We start from the raw sequence: 19,754 nt of genomic DNA on the forward strand, positions 1-19,754 counted from the left end.
CTACCACTGCAGCTCAAAATGTTTCTTGAAATGCTGTTCCTAGTAGCAGCATTTGGGGATAGTTTGGGGCTGCAGCAGAAGAGGGGAACTGAGAGAGTCAGGCTTCATGGAAATCATTCTGCTTACCGAAACATTGGTAGATCCAAGCCTGCATGCCACACACATGTAGCTGCCTTACAGTGAATCAGACCATTGGTCCAAATGGATCAGTATTGCCTAATAACACAGGCAGTGTGTCAGGAAGAGGTCTTTCACATCAGCTACTGCCTGGTCCTTTGAACTGGAGATGCCAAGGACTGAGCCTGGGACCTTCCGCAGGCCAAGAAGGGGCTCTTCCACTAAGTGCCAGTCTCTCTATCATTTATTTGAATGGCACACCTGGGTGTATATGTGTATGTGTGTGCATGTGTGTGGTAAGTGTGTTAACTGTCAGAGCAGTAGGCAAGAGGAAGCCAAACACACACTGGATCCAATTTCTTTAAAGGGTTATGTTTTATATGGACCTCAGCATTCGCCATGAAATGACAGAAAGCATTAGCGTGAACCCAGTTCTCACTGATCAATACTGACGTATTGTTGTTGAGAGAAATGCCCTTGAAGTAAAATTGCTTTCTCCCACCTGAAGGAAACAATTGTGCCATGTAAAGTCTTAACAAGATGTTATTTCTGAGCTACTCTTTCATGACTCCCTGCGGCTTTAAGCTGTACAAATCTTTAAATGGGCTGAAGTGTGCCTTGAAGGAGATTTTTGTGATGAGGAATCTCACGGAAGTTTTACTTTTGGAGACTGACACAGTCTCTATTAAATATGAACATTTAAGGAAGAAATTCCTTCTCTTTAGATTTTTCTTTACTTATTTTGCAGAAACTCTCTGTGGATACTGGTATTGGTGGGTTTTCCGGGCTGTGTGGCCGTGGTCTGGTGGATAATCTTTGTGGATAATTTTCAGTACTGCTAACATGGGTAGGACTCAAAGGTTCATTATGTGTGGAATGCCTTTTATGAACCTCTTCGCTACACAGTGAGGTCACAGTGAGAACTCCTCATCTTTCCTTGTTTATACACAAGGAAGTACCCAATGGCCTGCTGTATGGGTTGCCTGCCCTTACTTCCAGGTTGCTCCCAGTTGATCACAAGATCGACAGCTTAAAAAAAAACGTCTTTAAATTTTATATTGATATTCTTCTATGGCACAGCCTTGCTCCCTCCCTCTGTTGCAGAGCTGGAGAACTCAGGAGGAAGAACTCAGGAGCAATCGATCACTGATGGTGGAGGAGTATTCCATGGCCAGGCAAGCCCCTCCTCCTCCCCCTCCCGAGAAAGCAATGGGAGCCTGAAGGGTGGGAAAAGGGGAAGGGAAGAGGAGGTGGGTGAACGCAAATAGAGATATATCGATATTCTTCACAAGATCGCTTTTTTCTTTTGAGCCCTTTAAATTTCATGCCAATATTTCTCATATCACTGTTGTGCAGGATCATTATCATTAATTTGGGGGGTGGGAAAGGGGGCCATCTATCCCCTGGAAAAACTTCTGATGAGTGGGGCGGGGGAAGACTGGAAGAAGTAGGAACCCTGAAGTCAGGGAAAACATCAGGGTTTGCCCCCTTTCAGGGCTTTCAGAATTTGTGGAGCCATAAAGGTAAGCATGTCTGCAATGAAAACTCTGACATGGACAAAACAGACCTCACTGCAGAGCACCAGTGTATAATTGGCCACAGTCAAGCAAGTGGTTTAAAGCACCGGCATCATTATCAAAGCCACAAAGCAATTGTATTTTTTACGTTACTGTACCTGCCCCAAAGAAAGGAATTGGCTAGATGATATCCATTTGTGTTACTGTAGAAATTAGGGTTGCCGTCGGATAGTTATGCCTGGAGTTCTTCTAGAATTACAACCTATCTCCAGGCTACAAAGGTAACTTCCCTTGGAAAAATGGCAGCATCACAGGATGAACTCTATGGCATTCCATCCCTGCTGAGCTCCCTTCCACCCACCATAGACTCCGCCCCTAAGTGGTCAGGAATTTCCCTACCCAGAATGTCAGAAAGTAAGATTAGTTGCCATCACTAAGCAGGATAACTAGCCTGGTGTTTGTTTTTTTAATGGATTCTGCTGTAGCAAAACGAAAAGCTATTTTTATGGGGGGATATCAAAGCAGAATAAAGAAACATAGTTCTTTAGATACCAATCTGAATGTATTATGAATAAATAAGCTCAACTCTTTGATTGAAAATGTTTTGCTTTTTGTTGGCAAATGATGTGTATGAGTCCATTAGGGATAACAAACAGTGAACCTCTTCCAGTTGCCTAAACCCAGAGGTGGGATCCAGCAGGTTCTCACCGGTTCCCGAGAGTAGGTTACTAATTATTTGTGTGTGCCGAGAGGGGGTTACTAATTGGTGATTTTGCCACGTGATTTTTGCCTTAGTTACGCCCCTCCTCTTCAGCAGTAGTGTGCAGAACTTGAAGTAGTCTAGCAGGAGGTGCACTGGCGTGCGTGGCAGCCTGCGCCTGCGTGCATTTATTTCCCGCCCAAAGATCGGTGCAGCAGCTGCCACAGCCCCGCCCAGGAATGCCCCGCCCCTGGAATGCCCGGCCACACCCCCGTCGTGCCACACCCAACCCCATTGGTGCTATGCCACAGTTTGAATCCCACCACCATGGGAACCTTTTACTAAAATGTTTGGATCCCACCACTGCCTAAACCTGTCCATCTTGAAAGCCTTCACGTTCTGTTTTAAGCAGCACATAAGATTGTTGTCATAGTTTCTAAGTACAATGGGATCTCAAAGTTATCTTGATTTGTTTTGAGGGGCTTCTGTGATCCTCTCCCCAGGATCACCTTAATCCCAAAACCTGGTGAATCACACCTGGTGTGAGGAAAAGCAAAGTGTGAGCAAGATTGTGATTAATGTTTGTTAACATTTAAGGATCAGATGGGTGCTGTGGATTCTTACCTTTGACCCCTGCACTCCTTCGGGCCCTGCATCTCCAGGTGACCCTTGAGGACCCTGTTAAAACATAAATATTTGATCAGAAACTTCTGCAGTTCTAAACTGAAGGCTGGATTTTCTTTGTTTTAGTCACGTGACTGATTTACTGATAATCTTCACAACTGTTTCCTTTCTTCATTATACTCCACGGTCAAATTAATGACAGTACTTTTTAATATCCCTGAAAATTTGTCATGTTCTCAGTACCTACCACCCAGTGGTGCAGTCAAGTAACTCTTAGGTATAAACTTAATGGTTTTTATGGTAGCTCCTTTCTGAAGAGGAAGAAGAGTTTGAATTTATATCGCGCTTTTATCAACCATAAGAAGTCTTACACACTCCTTCCATTCCTCTCCCCTTTGTGGGGTATGTGAGGCTTAGAGAGTTTTGTGAGAACTGTGACTAGGCCAAGGTTATCCAGCAGGCGTCATGTTTAGGAGTGGGGAAATAAACCCGGTTCACCAGATAAGAGTCTGCTGCTCATGTGCAGGAGTGGGGAATTAAACCCATTTCTCCAGATTAGAGTCCACCAACGCACAGTTTGTTGGAATATGCAATGTCTTATGTGCAAGAAAGAAGAGAAGAAGCTCTTCTGGGGGCAGTATATGGAAAGAGCGCATGCACACACGCACTCGCGCAAACATCACTACTTCCACTGCCAGTGAATTCCACAATACATTGGCATCTTCAGTTCTGTGGAGTTCCGGACCAGTTTTCTTTCTCTGTCCCCTCTGCCTGCATCTCTTGGTGTCAGTAATAAACTCTGTCTGCCAAAGTAAGACTCTATTTAGCATGAAAAAGATGAATCCTGGAGTAAATGTTATCTGCTTGTTACCTGGAGCCCTCGGAGTCCTCTTGGACCACCTGGACCTTCTGGGCCCTGAAGGAAAAGTGAACAAAAACCCCACAAATCTTTCTTTATGCTGTTCAAGCCATTTTTAGATATGATAAAATATAGCAAGTGGACAACTAGCAAGAAAAGATGGTACAAAATGTGGTAAGGATTGCTGAAACATGGGCCAAAAGTTCATGTGAAAGCAGGTATTTAAAAATCCAACATATTTTTTTACACAGACATCACAACCAAGTTGTTCTCACTTTCACAATACTCTTCTACCTCACTTTGTACAGTTATCACACTACTTGTACAGGATTAAGAGGAGCAACCCTGTAACTCTCTGTGGAATGCTGCTCTTGAGACACAGCCTAAACACTACATTTGGCTCGAGCCAAACTGGGTCCCCCCCGGCCCAACTCTGATCTTTTCACCAACAAATGGTACTTTGGAGAACCAAACTTCCCAAGCATTCTGGGGTTTAATTTGGCTCAGGATTATAGCGCAGGGGAAGAGGGACTTCAGACTCATCTTTCTGAGCTGGAATAGCTCCATGAGGTGTCCTCTGTGACCTGTTTGTATGTACAAAATTAGCGCTTCTATATAAACCTTTAGAGATTTCAGAGGCATTTAATAGGCATTAGTAAACCTTTACAGTAGAATCCCCTTTCTTGATAAGGAACCAAAAGATAGTTACTCACTCGATCACCTTTTATTCCTGGTGTTCCGCATTCACCTCTTTCACCCTTGGATGAAAAACATCAAATAAGTAATAACATCTCTGCATTTTTATTTGCACGTTTCTCTTCAGTATTTTCTTTTTTTCCCCCCATCCTCCTCCCATTTCCACTATTCTGTGTAGCTGATGAATATTTGAGGTGCTAAAATGCTGTTTCCCTACAATCAATAAATTAACATAGAGGTTCTAGTCACTGCAGCGGATGTTGGCCCAAGAAGGTGAAAAGAGAAAACATACCTTTTCTCCTTTGTATCCAGACTTCCCCTTAAGGAAAAAAACAAAACAAAATATCTTTATTAAATTGGTACTGACATTATTTTCAGAGTAAAAACTCCATTAGTACAAGAGAGCAGGTTCACTGATTTGAAAGGTTTAACTCACTTAACATATAGACTCAGTATGGTAACAGACCAGTGTGGCATAGTTGTTGAAGGTGAGACATTCTTTCATAGCCTAATGTAAGTCTCAGGGTTGTGAGGATAAAATGGAAAGGGAAGAACCATATATGTTGTCTGGGGCACCGCAGAGCAAAGGTGGGATCAGAGGTGGGATCCAGCAGGTTCTCACAGGTTCCCGAGAGTAGGTTACTAATTATTTGTGTGTGCCGAGAGGGGGTTACTAATTGGTGATTTTGCCACATGATTTTTGCCTTAGTTACGCCCCTCTTCTCAGCAGTGGCGTGCAGAACTTGAAGCAGTCTAGCAGGAGGTGCACCGGCATTCGTGGCAGCCTGCGCCTGCGTGCATTCGTTTCCTGCGCAAGGACTGGCACAGCGGCTGCGTCCTTGCCACAGCGCCCCTGGAATGCCTGGCCATGCCCCCGTCATGCCCCGCCCAGCCCCGTTGGTGCTATGCCACAGTTTGAATCCCACCACCACGGGAACCTGTTACTAAAATGTTTGGATCCCACCACTGGGTGGGATACAATTAGATGGATAGGATAGGATAAAACAAACAAAAAGACAGACAGGCAGGCAGGCATTTCTTGGTTTGTCTTGAACTGGATGGGGGTTATGTGAGTGCATATGTAAAAAAGATATCATTAGCATCAAAATCCCAGGGCTAGCTTTTCCATGAAAAACTGTTTCAGATTTCAGAGCAAGTTTTGTTTTCCTGCACAATAACATTTGTGCAGAGGAAGAAATCACTGCTGTACTTTCTGCTTCAGGTATGAAAGTATCCAAGACTGGAACTACAAAACTCCATTATATACCACTGCAAATGTCACTGTCTACCTATTTCCTTGGCGGTTCCAATCCAGGCATGGATTCTGTCAAACTTTACAGCACTAGTCATTGGCACAGTGTCTGATTTAACTGTAGTCATGGACATGTTTTGGAACAGGTAAACCATTTCAGTCACATGGACATTTTGTAACATCAACATCAAAACCTTTATTATAAAAAGAGTACAATTAAATGGTGGATGAAGAAATAATGTGTTAGTAATTTTAAAGAATGACTAAGTCAAGGAGTTATACCTATAACAACTGATGATCAAATTGTTAATAAAATGTTAATATGCTCTAAGCTTTGCAACAGAGTACACAAATTTCTCTGTAACTTCCCTAGAGTCATTGTCCAATAAGCACACCAGGTGATCGGGAGCAACAGCCGCAGAAGGCCGTTGCTTTCACATCCTGCATGTGAGCTCCCAAAGGCACCTGGTGGGCCACTGCGAGTAGCAGAGAGCTGGACTAGATGGACTCCGGCCTGATCTAGCTGGCTTGTTCTTATGTTCTTATTTTCTTACACAATCTTTTGATGTTCAGATAAGTCTTCTATCATGAGCCAGCCCCTGGGTACCTACCAGGCTACAGAGGACTCTGATGCAAAACCTGACAACACAGTGCAGCCAGAGTTGGCTGCTCCTGAGGAAGACCAGGCACCAGAGGCCAACTCCCAGCCCTTCCCTGCCTGATGACATTCAGGTGGAGGAGTCTGCAGATCCTCTAGGGCAGGGGTAGGGAACCTGCGGCTCTCCAGATGTTCAGGAACTACAATTCCCATCAGCCTCTGTCAGCATGGCCAATTGGCCATGCTGGTAGGGGCTGATTGGAATTGTAGTTCCTGAACATCTGGAGAGCCGCAGGTTCCCTACCCCTGCGCTAGGGAACCTAGTAATGAGTCAGCTGTGCACAGGAGGCAGATGCAGAAACAGCTGCTGCAGAAGCAAAGGAGGAGTGCTCGTATTGCAGCAAAATATGGGAAGATAGAAGTGATGAATCTGATGATTAACTCCTTGCAGAATCCCAACCCTTTGGACAAGGCTCTCTATATCAGCCTTCCTGTGAGCTTGCTTCTGCCTGGATGCAACAAGTGTGTTTCCTGTTGCCTCAGTGTGCCTAGTCTACTGCTGATTCCCAGCCTGTGTATCTGATCTCCTGTGCTGTCATCTGTTGAACTGACCCATGACTCCACCTTCACCTGTCACCTGCCTTGACCCATTGGATTGTCTTCTCACTACGCTCTTGTCTGCCACCTGTCCTGTTCCAATGCGTAGACTGGGACCTTGACCATATCACCTCTCTCAGCATCTCCCATGTGCCCCCTGCCTGCCTGCCATGCATTACACCTCTTCCTCTTGTTAGCTTGTAAAGCGAGAAAAGCAAATTATGTCTAAGAGTTGAATAGAAAGGGCAATTCAAAAGGACATGAGGGACAGAGTCAATTTGATGCAGCTCACATGCACAAACCCATTGGTGATTTGGAGTTTTTAATTGTCTCCCCTTGGTCACAGCTGAGGGGAAAACATTACACCTTGCCAAAGTGAGAGCTCTGCACTGATTGGGCTGTGTTAGCAGCCAGAAGTAATTGGCTGTTTTGGCTAAACTAAGGGGTAACCCCAGAAATAAGGTGGAGCAAGATTTGTTCACGGTGCTAATCAGGTATTGATGCTCCAGGTCGGTTAGCATTTGCTTCAGGGCACGATAGATTTCATTAAAAGTGCGTCAATAAAGTATCCTAGTGCTGGGATTTTATTTTTGACCAAACTATTCCATGCATTAAATTGTGCATCAACAACCTATGTTATCCTCCAAAACCCACTGAAGTGGTCTCCAAGAGCTAGTAAAAACAACTATTTCTGATTTCTCGAAATTCAAAAATAAACTATTATCTTTGCAGTAGTCATTACAACATGTCAAAAGGTGTTTAAGTCCCACCCTGGAACAGGAAAGAAGTACAGCAACGTTTTGACAACATTTTGTAAACAACTTTAGTGATAGGAGTGGATTAGGATGTTAAAATGGCCTGAAGTGGTGGCAGTACCATATTGCTTGATCCTGTTTGCCTGAGGCCCATTGGGGCAGTAGCCCTCCAAGAGTTTCCCTGGTCAATAACAGGGCCATTCTTCCCCCATTTAGTGAGGTAGGAACAATAACTGGAATAGTGCCTTGACCGCCAAGGTATTACTTAAATTCAGCTATATACCTTTAGACTGGGAGTAACTGGAGCAAATTAGCTGTTTTATATAAGGTAGGTACCCACCCCACCCCAATGGAAGAATGCAAATAAGAAAGAAAAATGAGTATTTACCTCCGTCCCATCTCTTCCTGGAATTCCATTTAAGCCTGGCTCTCCCTAGAAACATCAAAGTTTCATTTTAAACCTTGTAATATTAGGTGAACATTTCGCAACCTTGGGCCGGTCACACATTCTCAGTCCTGACCCTATCCAGTATTTGGATGGAAGATCTCCAAGGAATATCAAGGTTGTGACATGGACACAGGCAATGGCAAACTACCTCTGACCATCCCTTGCCTTGAAAACCCCACCAGGGAAAGCCGTAAGTCAGAACTATTATCTCAGGGCTATACAACATTATGTTGGGGATCCATAACTGGATTCTTCCACTTGTAATTTAGTGGTATAAGGCAGTCATAACCCCTGCCCACACACACACACACACACATACACACACACACACACACAGAGGGATAAGGGCTATGATATTAGGGAAGAAAATTTAAATGCCCATTCTCCCCAAGCCTTGATTCATGGATCCAAAATTTTCTTTTAGCTCTGGTAGGACAGGCGCACATGATTTTGTTTTCCTCGTTCCACCCCCATCCAATTAGAACTAAAAGTAATCAGAGGGAAATTGTGCAGGGAGAGGATTTAATCACCCTCTTCTCCAGTACACCATGCCAATCTATATCATCCTCCTATCTCTCACAGCTGCTTTTTGTAGTAAGTGGTTTGGAGGCTCCAGTCTGGGATTCACGTGTAGTATGGTCTGACAAGTGACTGAACATACTTTCATTTCAACATTCTCCCTTCCAAATTAATTTGAACGCTAATAAACATTTTACTCAAATTTCCCATGTCATATTACCTTAGCTCCCTTTGGACCAGTAGCTCCATCATCACCAGGGCGACCTTTTTTACCCTGAAAACAGTAAAACAATGAGGGAAAGTTAAGGAATTACCCTACATTCTTGACTGTATCTGTGAATTACATATAGGGGCTCTCTATAGGATTGCTAGGCTCAGCCTGAGGAAAACTGAGGGAGAAAAAGCAGGGATGTGGGAGGGGGGGGGTGCATCAATGATGACATGACATCACTTCCAGGAAAACCCAGAGGTGATGTCAGCCCTCACTAGGAATTGATGAAGGTTTTATGGTTTTACCATAGAATCTCCAGTGATTTCTAGAGTGATGTGACGTCACTTCCGAATTTTCCCAGAAGTGATGTCATGCCATAGACCAGTGACCATTTTTTAAAATGTTATTTTTTTCAGAGCAGTGGTGGGAAATGGGACTGGCAATTCTAGCTCTCAAGATTGTATGGAGTGCCTTGGAACCTACAAAAGCTGTAAAACTTTGAATGTAAGTTACCTCATCTCCAACAGCCATTTACTGCAGAGTGGCCCAGGCACGCACCCAGGCGTCCCCACGACCCCGTGCTCTGTGCGGGGTCGTCAAAAGGCGCTGTTCGGAAAAGCGCCTGGGATGCTGCGTGCTAAGGGGGCGCGACGGCGGCAGCATCGGGGCGGCTGCGCTGTGGCCGCCCCTGCCGTGGGGAGGGAGGAGGAACCCCGCGCTACTCTCCTCAAGTAGCGCAGGGCTTATGGTAAGTGGGGAAAGGCCCAATGATAACTTCCAGAGTTTTTTAAAAATCAGGTAGTAGGTGATGCAGAACTGCTCCTTTTGCAGGGAGTTTTTAACACAGAGGAGGTTTTCTGATTCTCTCTGATCCTACCTATGGTCTGAAGTAGTATGTACATGTCTCATGCATGGGTTGGGTCCAAAAGGACTTCAAGTGGAGATTTGCTGGCAGAACAGATCTGGTCAAAGGATAAATTGCTCCTGGTATAGGAGTACAATCTGGGAGGCCTACAGTAGGAAAGGAAAAACTGGCAAAAATGGTCCTTCTCTCATGTGCTAAATGAAGCTTCTTTCCACTTGCAGTACTGGATCATAGAGTTGGAAGAGACCACAAAGGCCATCAAGTCCAACCCCCTGCCATGCAAGAATACACAATCAAAGCACTCATGGCCAGCATCTACAAATATGAGTTTTATTCATTAGCTGTGGCTAATTAACAACTCTGCACCCGTAATCCTCATTCACAATAAAAGGTAAGCATAAGAGAAAGAAAGTTAGTAAAACAACAACTTACAGCAGGACCCGGTAGACCCCTTTCTCCTTTTTCACAGTTACATATGGGAGGCAGTGGACACTTGAAAGAAGAAGAAAAACAACCCAGAAAAATTAATCCAGTTTATTTAGCCAGGAAGATTGAGTTCTCTTTTATTTTTACATTGCAACATAATAGGAGCCATGTTGGATCAGACCAAAGGCCCATCAAGTTGAGCACTCTGTTCACCAAGCATTTAATTTATTTTATTACTTTCATACAACTATGAAACTATATACTCTTAGAAGAGTTGTTTTTCTCCAGTTCTGCAACTGGGTTTTGACTTTCACACCTCTTGATTTGTTACCCAATGTTCTTGTTCTCTTTCCACAACACAGTCAAAAGTTATATTTTTCTTTCTGCTCTCACTACCAGCATTGTTTTTTTCTGTACAATACAAATAAAATGTCTTGAGGACAGAAATAGAAACGTTTTGGAGAGTTCTGCACAGCTTTTCCCTCAAAATGTTCCATTTCAGCCCAAAACGGTTTTATTTGGAAACACTAAACTGGCGATCTTTTTTCCTGAAATGTTTTCAAAACACTTCCTGGTGTTTTATTTCTCCCACACAATATTGAAGCTCTCACTTCCGTTTCTCTCCTGCTTGCTGCCCGCCATTTTCTGCTGCTTCTCTGTGCTGTCCGCTATTTGCTAAAGTGTCCTACAGACCTTTTGTTATATCACAGCTGCCTGTCATTTCCATCATTGCTGTGCACTAATAAGGTCAGTATTGCCTGTCAATTATGCATACATGTTTTTCCCTTTTTTTTCTGTGAGGTATCTTCGAAACTCTGTAGACATGATATGAGAATCAGCAAGGCTGCCCCGATTTTGCATCTCAACAGCTTTAAAGATATGACAGTGACTTTTTTTTTTAAAAAAAGGAAAGAACTATTTTTGCCTGGAATGTTTTCTTTTTCCCCGTTGTGCAAACAAAAAAAGCCAAAACATTTGCACGTTTTAAATGTTCTGTGCAGAAAAAGCCATTGTTCAAATTTCAGCTTTCTGAGCAGTCTTAAATATCCTTCATGTTTGCCATTTCAAGAAAGAAATGTACAGAGCCAATTCCAGCTTATCTAAAGTCTGGACATGTTGTAGCTACCATGTTTCTCCAAAAATAAGACAGTGTCTTATATTAATTTTTGCTCCCAAAGATGCGCTATGTCTTATTTTCAGGGGATGTCTTATTTTTCTGTGTTCTGTTCGTTGGGCATGCTTCCAAACAAAAACTTTGCTACGTCTTATTTTGGGGGGATGCCTTCAATTTCGCATTTCAGCAAAACCTCTACTACGTCTTATTTTCCGGGGATGTCTTATATTCAGGGAAACACGGTATATTCACATAGTCCACAAGCTGTTTTCTACTTTCTTCTGCTGTTGAAAGGAAGTTCTACGTGTATAAGAATAATTTTCCTGACATAGAAGAAGAAGAGTTTGGATTTATACCCCACCTTTCTCTCCTGTAAGGGGCCCCAGGCAGCGAACAAACTCCTTTCCCTTTCTCTCACAGGGAACAAACTCCTTTCCCTTTCTTTCACAGGCACCTTGTGAGGTAGGTGGGGCTGAGAGAGTTCTGAGAGAACTGTGACTAGCCTAAGGGCACTAACCAGCCTTCATGTGTAGGATCAGGGAAACAAATCCAGTTCATCAGATAAGAGTTTGTCGCTCATTTAGCGGAATGGGGAACCAAGCCCAGTCAGAGTCCACTGCTCTTAACCACTACACCACACTGGCCTTCGAGTATGGTTTCAACTGACTGACTGAAGCAGTCAGACGTCAGGTGTGAAGGAACTTGCTGCCCATGTTAGCCAGGTCTCAGTTCAGACCAGGGCCATGGCACAGGGGGAGAAGGGTATTCAGCACTCCTTCTGTGCCAATTCCCTGACTTGAAATCAGAATGTGTAGCCCCTGAATTGGGGCAAATAGTGTCCTACTGAAGATGTTTTGGGTCAGGAATATGGGGGGGAGGGGAAGCTGAACCCCCACTTCTCTACTGTAGTCCCAATCATCTAAAAAAAAGAGAGATGAATATTGGGTACAAATAATACTCACCCCTTCTTCTGCCAGATCTTTCTGTGGAAATAGATATTTCAAACAAAATTAGTACTGTTGTAGGTAAAACAACACTGCACAAGGCCACAGACCTGAAATAATACAAGCACTGCTATCTGTTTTAATAGACAAAACTGGTGTGTCTTTTGAGCTATGAAGAAGAAGAAGAAGAAGAAGAAGAAGAAGAAGAAGAAGAAGAAGAAGAAGAAGAAGAAGAAGAAGAAGAAGAAGAAGAGGAGGAGGAGGAGGAGGAGGAGTTTGGTGCTTCTAGCTTAACAGTTGCACCCCTGACAGCAGGCACCCCCCAAATTTCCCCAGATTCTCCTTTTAAATCCACCCCCTTCAGCATGGATTTAAAGGGAGAATCTGAGGTCCTCAGTTAAGAACAAGAAGAAGAGTTTGGATTTATATCTCCCCTTTCTCTCCTATAGGAGACTCAAAGGGGCTTACAATCTCCTTGCCCTTCCCCCCTCACAACAAACACCCTGTGAGGTGGGTGGGGCTGAGAGAGCTCCGAAAAGCTGTGACTAGCCCAAGGTCACCCAGGTGGCGTGTGTGGGAGTTCACAGGCTAATCTGAATTCCCCAGATAAGCCTCCACAACTCAAGCGGCAGAGCTGGGAATCAAACCCGGTTCCTCCAAATCAGAGTGCACCTGCTCTTAGCCACTACGCCACTACTGCTCCTGCTATATAACAGATATAAATCAATAAGAAGACCTTCAAAACTTCAAATGTGTATCATCACCTGTTATGTACCAAAGCTTGTAAAGAAAACAGGACCATGAAATCAACCCTCTCCCTTAGGCCTCTCTAGCCAACCATAGAATCCTGGACAGAACTGAAATAAAAGGGCACGTGAAAGTCTTTTCTGGCCCTGCACAGAAGGGGTGGTTCAGTATATAATTGGCAAAGACAATTAAAAAACCAAATAAAGCTTTTAAAAGGAAGTTCAGTAATTAGCCCAGACTTCTCTTCATCCTGTTGGAAAGAGATATATGGCAGCCCTAATCTCATTCTGCATGGAAAACAGAAAGACAATGAATTAATTGCTTAGGAGAAGTATCATGTATACCAAATACTGAGCTTTGGAAGTGGAATGGTAGAAGTACAATCACTAAGAAAGGCAACAAATTAGTAATACTGAATGAAGAACATTTCAATCCTTCATAACACACAAGTTTTTAAAGAGATACTAAGGAATTTTTAAAAACATTTAAAAATGAATATCAAATCTTCTAAGGAGACATATATAATCCTGTATTCTCAGGTTAGTTTTATTTTTTTAAATTTAGTTCTATTTGCAATGCAATCGTTATCAGAGTTTACACTTAGATTAGTGTAGCTCTACTCTAGATTGCACTGTTAGACTGTGATCAGTAGAATGATGATTTTAGACTCTGGATTGTTTTATGAGCACCCCTTCCCAGAATGCACTGGGGAAAGGAAGTAGAAGAATAAAAAGGACGATAAACTGGGCCAAGTTTTATTGTCTCTTTACAGTGCTTTACAATGCAGTCCTATGCATTCAGGCATAGACTGTAGTAACTCTGTATAGGATTGCATTATTAGGGGCCTCTCTACTGAACTGGGGTGTGTGAGTATTTGGGTGATACCTTGGACTTGCCCACAAGTCCATCCCTACGGGCACCACTGATGATAAGTTTGCTGTTTGGGCCCTGTTCTTTTAGGTGCATCAGTAACAGCAACAGCAATATATATAATGTGATAATCAGAGGCCTGGGGCATGACCCGCTCCCCGCCTCCCCCCCCCCGGCTGCCCGCCCCCTGTGCCCCACTTATGGCAGCCCGCAGGAAGGCCGGGGAGGGAAGGGCTTGGTGGTGGGTGGCTCAGATCACCGTGGCAGGCGGCTTGGCTGGCAAGCGGCACCTCAGCATGGAGGGAGCCGTCAGGCGCCGGCTGGGACACCGCAGTGCAGAAGAGGCAGGCGTTGGGACCCAGCCAGCACCTCCCCCCCCTCCCCCGGTGATCGAATGGCGTGTCCCCATGGGCAGTACGTCTCTAGTGATAATAATGATATATTAATTATTTTAATGCAAGAAGCACACAGTATGCTTATGTACCATAACTTGTATATACTGTATATAGCCGCTACTGAAAATTTTGTCTCTCCCTACCATTTCATTGAGAATTCTTTCCACAATTCCTTTCTCTTGCAGATTGAAGACAAACCTGGATGCAGGAACGCTAGCAAGAAGCCGGAGCTTGGCAGCATTGGCCACCTCCTCAGCTACTCTGGTCATCCCCACTGTGAAGAACACAATACCTTGATGTTTAGCATCAGCAGTAGCTGAAAAAATGTCTGGGTTTCTTGGATGGTCTACTCCATCTGTCAACAGCACAGCAACTTTCACACTACCAAGAGTCCCTTCGGTCATGTACAGTTGCGTGAGGTTGGTGATTGCGTAGGTAGTGTAGGTCCCATGCCCTATGTGGGTTATGGGAGCGATGCGAGATTTAAAAGCATCCGGGCCCTTCCAGTCTTTGAAAGTTTGCTCTATGAGAACAGTGCTGCTATACTGGAGTAAGGCTATCTTCCAGCTGAGGGTACGTCCAGAGGTGAGTTGCAGTCCTTTCATTCTGTCCACTATCTCCAAGACAAAGTTTTTCTGCTGTTCGTGATTGAAGTTCTTAGCGCTCTCTGAGCTGTCCAGGAGGAAAGCCATTTCCAGGATGCAGTCTTCATCTAGAAATAACACACTGTTAGATAAAGACATTATGTGGACAGTGCTGTCAAGTCCCAGCCAACTTAGGGTGATCTAGTGAGGTTTTCAAAGCAAGAGACATTCAGGGAGGTTCACCTTTACCTTCCTCTCATAGTGACCCTGATAGGCCTTGGTGGTCTCCCATCCAGGTCAGGGCAAAGATATCACTAGTTACATCAGACTAGTGCCCTGATGATAGGACTGGTGGGTGGACAACTAGGTTTAGGGTTCAGAGCTGGTTTCAGATTTTGATAGGCCCTAGGCTGAGAGTGCCCAGGGACCCCCTTTCTTCCCCTGCCCCCACTGCACTCCCCACTTGCACCTCCCTGCCCACCTGACTGTGTTCTCCTCCCCTACTATCCACTGATGGATCTTTCTCCTTCCCATTCATTCATTTGCTAGCCCTCATTCATACACCCTTTCCAAACAATAGTGGGCCTTGTTCCCATTCTCTCCTGCATATCCTCTCCATAGCAGTACTGGGCAGTGCTTGCAGATGGAAGTGTGGGTGGTGGGAGGAACCCCCCCCCAGGCAAGCAGATAGGCAGCAGGGGAGAAGCATGGGTGGTACAGTTGCCAACTCCAGGTGGTGGCTGGAGTTCACCTGCAATTACAACTTATTTCCAGGTGACAGAGAGCAGTTCATCCAGAGAAAATGACTGCTTTGGAAGGTGGACTCAGTGGCATTATACCGCATGGAGGTCTCTCCCCTCCCCAAACCCTGTTCTCCTCGGGCTCCCCCCAAATCTCGAGGTATTTCCCAACCTGGCAACCAATGGGGAGAAATGGCAGTGACTTCCTAGAAGACATGGGGCTCAGCAGCTGCCCACCTCAGGGTTCCTAAAAAGCCTGGAGCGCAGTGACGTAGGTATAGATTTTTATGGGGGGTTCGGGGCGGGGCCATACCCCCACCTGCCCTGGGGGCACGGCCTCACCTTCCCAAGTCCCGCCCCCAGCCTCAGTGCTTATAAAAGCAGTTCTCCGAGGCCAGGGACGGCAGACTCCCCTGCCCCCCCATGTCCTGTCCTGCCCCACCCCACCCCACCCTGCCCTGCCATCCCCACCAGCTGGGCTCCCAGCCGGCAGCCGGCAGTCCCTTCTGCCCTCCCCTCCGGGCAGAGGCGTAGTTAGGAAAATGGAGACTGGTGCAAAATCTGAGTTTTGCACCCCCCTCCATGGGCGGCCACTGTGATGCTGGAATCCATCCTCAAACAGCAGCACTTTCAATGGCCCGAATTTTGCTATTCCACACCGTAAAATCCAGCTTCAAAGTACATTGAAAGTGGATTGAAAGTGCATTATTCTGCATGTGCGGAAAGGGCCAATGGTGTTTAAACTACGGAGCCCAGATTCTCCTTTTAAATCCACCTTAAAGGGAGAATCTGGGGTCCCCAGTTAAAACCACATTGAAAGTGATGCTGTTTTGGGGTGGATTTTCCCCCACCCTGAAACAGCATCACTTTCAATGTTTAAACTGGGGACCTCACATTCTTCCTTTAAATCCATGCCGAAGGGGGTGGACTTAAAAGGAGAATCTGGGGAAATTGTGTGTGTGGGGGGGGTGCTGTCAGGGTGCAATTGTTAAGCTAGCAGCACCAAACTTTCAGGGTATCTTTAGGAGACTCTCCTGATGAATTTTGGAGACTCTCCAGGTTTGGTGAATTTTAGTTCAGGGGGTCCTTAACTGTTGAGTTTTCACTCAAAGGTGTAGCCCCCATCTCCTATTAGCTCCCATTGGAATCAATGGGGGTGGATTAGTGAAATTTTGGTGCTGCTAGCCTAAAAACTGCAACCCCTGCAGGCCAAAAACTGAAAAAAAAACTTTAAAAATACAAAAAACCACAAACAGGGTGGGGGTGGGGAGCTTTGGACATGTAATGGGGGGGGGGTTTGAACCCGAGAACCTCCCCTTACCAACTTTAACACAGGCTTAATGAATGGAAATGGATGTGTGAAGCACTTCTTGTCATGAAGGTAAATAACATTATCTGTTAACATCCAATAAAACCGTAATAAAGGGGCAGGTTGTATTTTTCTAGGCAGTTGGCAAACCTAACTTGAGCATTTGCTGCTTCATGCTTCTATGCCTTTTCTAGTTTTTAGGGTTGCCAACTTTTATATTGGTCTCTCTAGCTGTCTCTTTAACATCAGTTTTATTTGCAAGCAAGTATCAGATGATATTATTCATGCAATGAAAACCTTGAGTTTCCCGTTTCTACTCATTAAACTGTGGCAAAATGCCTCCCACCCAAAAACTTGTATCAAAAATTGCAACTCTAGAGGATAACCGTTGATTTTTCACTCTATGCAGGCACAGAGGTTACAGGGGAAATTTACGAGGAAAGGTGGGGGAACAGATTCACTTTTCTGGTGCAGAATTATTCAGTGCCATAGAAATGCTGGTGAATCTGGCTAGGAAACGACAATGGGCAGCCGAAGTCACACACCTAAGACATAGAGGGGAGAACTATATTAAAAAGTGTTTGGCAAAACAAACAAACAAGAACCAAGAACACTTTACCAACTCATTTGGATGTCCTCCAGTTTAGCATACAAAGTACAAAATAAAATGGGACAAAATCTAGTAGTGATGGAAGAGTCAGTCTTTTCCTGAACCTTATGGTGAACATGTGCACAAGCTCTAGAATAGCCTTCCTATTTCTAAGCAGTTAATTTCCCTAAAGTGAAAATAAAGCAATGGCAGAAATTATAGTTCAGAAGCATCAGTTAAAATACAGTCACCTTGGTCGCTTGAGCTAGGGTATTTTTCTACTGCATTTGATAGGAAAGGTTTGGACTTTTGTTTTTTCACTGCATTTCTTTTTTCTTCATTGGTATTTTGTGCCAAAAATAGATGGTCAGCCAGGAACAAAAGCCACCATAATCTGAAGAACATGGTACACCTTGGCCAAAAGACACAAAAAAGGTGATTACAGATTGCAGAATGAACAGGAAGAGACAAATCTCCTTAGTTACCAACTCTGCCCAAAATATGAGTGCATATAAAGCTCTGAAACACAACCCAATAATCCAACTTTTCCAGCACACATTTTCTCTTGCATTGAGACCACTGCATGCAATGATGGCTTCTGAAGAATTTCAAAGGGTTAAAAATTTCTGCATCACATTTTGTTTTAAGGAGAGTGACGACAACTTATTTTTCTATTGACGTGTACACGCCCAGAGCCCTGAGGGGATGGGGTGGTATATCAAAACTAACGAACAAATAAAAAAATAAACTTAGATGGGGGTTATTTCATTTCCTACTCACAGAAGGCTACAGATTGTAAGCCTGCAGACAGGGTTTGATCTTTTTGACTCCTTCACTATGCCACACCTACTTTTTGAAGGGCCCCTTCCGCACACGCAAAATAATGTGTTTTCAAACCACTTTCACAACTGTTGGCAAGTGGATTTCGCTATTCCGCACAGCTTCAAAGAGCACTGAAAGCAGTTTGAAAATGCATTATTCTGCATGTGCGGAATGAGCCAAGGACTTTATAAAGAATAATAATTACACCAACCCTGCAAAATGGACTAGGGCTAGGCTAATACATAGTACTTTGCTTGAACAGACACTTGTATTCCTAGTCTGGATAATTCAGCATTCTTCCTGTTTCCTTCATTTATACCCCATGCTATTTCTAGAATACTCTAAGCAGTGAAACAACAACAACAACAACAACAACAACAACAACAACAACAACAACAACAACAACAATAATAAAAAGGGTCAATGGTGGGCAAATCTGCACAGCTTTTTCCCTTGCTTTTCCCCCATAGAGTGAGGTCACAGACTTGTTGAAATTTTCATCATAACTACAACCAGGTTTACAATCAGGTTGCCTAACTAGAACAGCAAATTAATTTATAATGTCCTGTCAGTGGACATCTCCCAGCAATGTTTGGTAATAGCATTACTAAGCATTTACTGAAGACATCCTTGGTAGTTGTATGCCAGCCATCGTAATGATAGGTGTAACCGGAGGGCATTGTTCCTAAAAAGGCACTCTGTTATCCAACACACAAATTACATTGATACAAGATGTCTCAACAAATATCTTTTGTTGCCCTTCAGCTACAGCATTACAGTTTTCCGTGGCTGAATTGATTGTGTACTTTGTGTGTTCCTTTCCACTTCACAGGGTGTGATCCACTTGCGAAGAGTTTCACTGGGAGTTGCTGTGCCACATCCCCAACCAAACCAGTCACATGAGAACCGTTAATGGTGATAAAAATCACTGGACACATAAATCAGAGTCGGGTCTTTTGTGTCTCTAATCTCAGGGGGGGAAGACATTATTCACTACAGAAATCCAAACAAAAACAGTGATCCCTCTAAACCCCCTGTCTTGATAAATGTGGCTTTCTCTCACAAGTAGCATTACAGTAGAGGGGGGAAAGCATTCTTACCTCTGGAATGAACAGTGACTGCTGCCCCGGAGAAGAAAATCTGCTTGATGTTCCTGCCTTGGCTGTTCCAAGCTAGAAATATCCCCTCTCTCTAAAAGTGAAGCGAGGAGGGGACTGTGAAGGGGAGCAGGACGAGAGATGAAAGTGTGAACAAAGAAAACAAACCACTCCCCCAATCCTGGGGGACCCACCCAAAGCTACATTCCCCCAACCCAAATTCACTGCTTGACACATATTTGTGCTGGAGCAATGTGCGATGTTTCATGGGCTGTACATTTCCTCAGGGTTAGTTTTGTCTAACTTATAAGAAGGGGGGAATGGCTTGTATTGGGAGCTTTCAGTTTGGAATTTTTATT

The 19,754-nt window shown here is 44.2% G+C and overlaps 1 protein-coding gene across 2 annotated transcripts in view; it reads right to left on the reverse strand.

Annotated features, from left to right (window-relative positions):
• Positions 1 to 19,515, reverse strand: part of LOC125427466 (collagen alpha-1(XXVIII) chain-like) — a 55,009-nt gene extending 35,494 nt beyond the window's left edge. For both annotated transcript variants that reach the window (XM_048486940.1, XM_048486939.1), the window contains exons 1-11: positions 19,399 to 19,515; positions 17,728 to 17,888; positions 14,398 to 14,966; positions 12,261 to 12,281; positions 10,191 to 10,250; positions 8,903 to 8,956; positions 8,104 to 8,148; positions 4,806 to 4,832; positions 4,531 to 4,575; positions 3,830 to 3,874; positions 2,959 to 3,012 (exon numbers count right to left, since the gene is read on the reverse strand). In XM_048486940.1, coding sequence (XP_048342897.1) covers positions 2,959 to 3,012; positions 3,830 to 3,874; positions 4,531 to 4,575; positions 4,806 to 4,832; positions 8,104 to 8,148; positions 8,903 to 8,956; positions 10,191 to 10,250; positions 12,261 to 12,281; positions 14,398 to 14,966; positions 17,728 to 17,881 — 1,074 coding nt within the window. In that variant the 5' untranslated portion in view covers positions 17,882 to 17,888; positions 19,399 to 19,515. The remainder of the gene's footprint in view (positions 1 to 2,958; positions 3,013 to 3,829; positions 3,875 to 4,530; positions 4,576 to 4,805; positions 4,833 to 8,103; positions 8,149 to 8,902; positions 8,957 to 10,190; positions 10,251 to 12,260; positions 12,282 to 14,397; positions 14,967 to 17,727; positions 17,889 to 19,398) is intronic.
• Between the last annotated feature and the right edge of the window lie 239 nt (positions 19,516 to 19,754).

The sequence above is a fragment of the Sphaerodactylus townsendi genome, linkage group LG02 (genome assembly GCF_021028975.2).
Source record: "Sphaerodactylus townsendi isolate TG3544 linkage group LG02, MPM_Stown_v2.3, whole genome shotgun sequence".
NCBI classification, from domain to species: domain Eukaryota; kingdom Metazoa; phylum Chordata; class Lepidosauria; order Squamata; family Sphaerodactylidae; genus Sphaerodactylus; species Sphaerodactylus townsendi.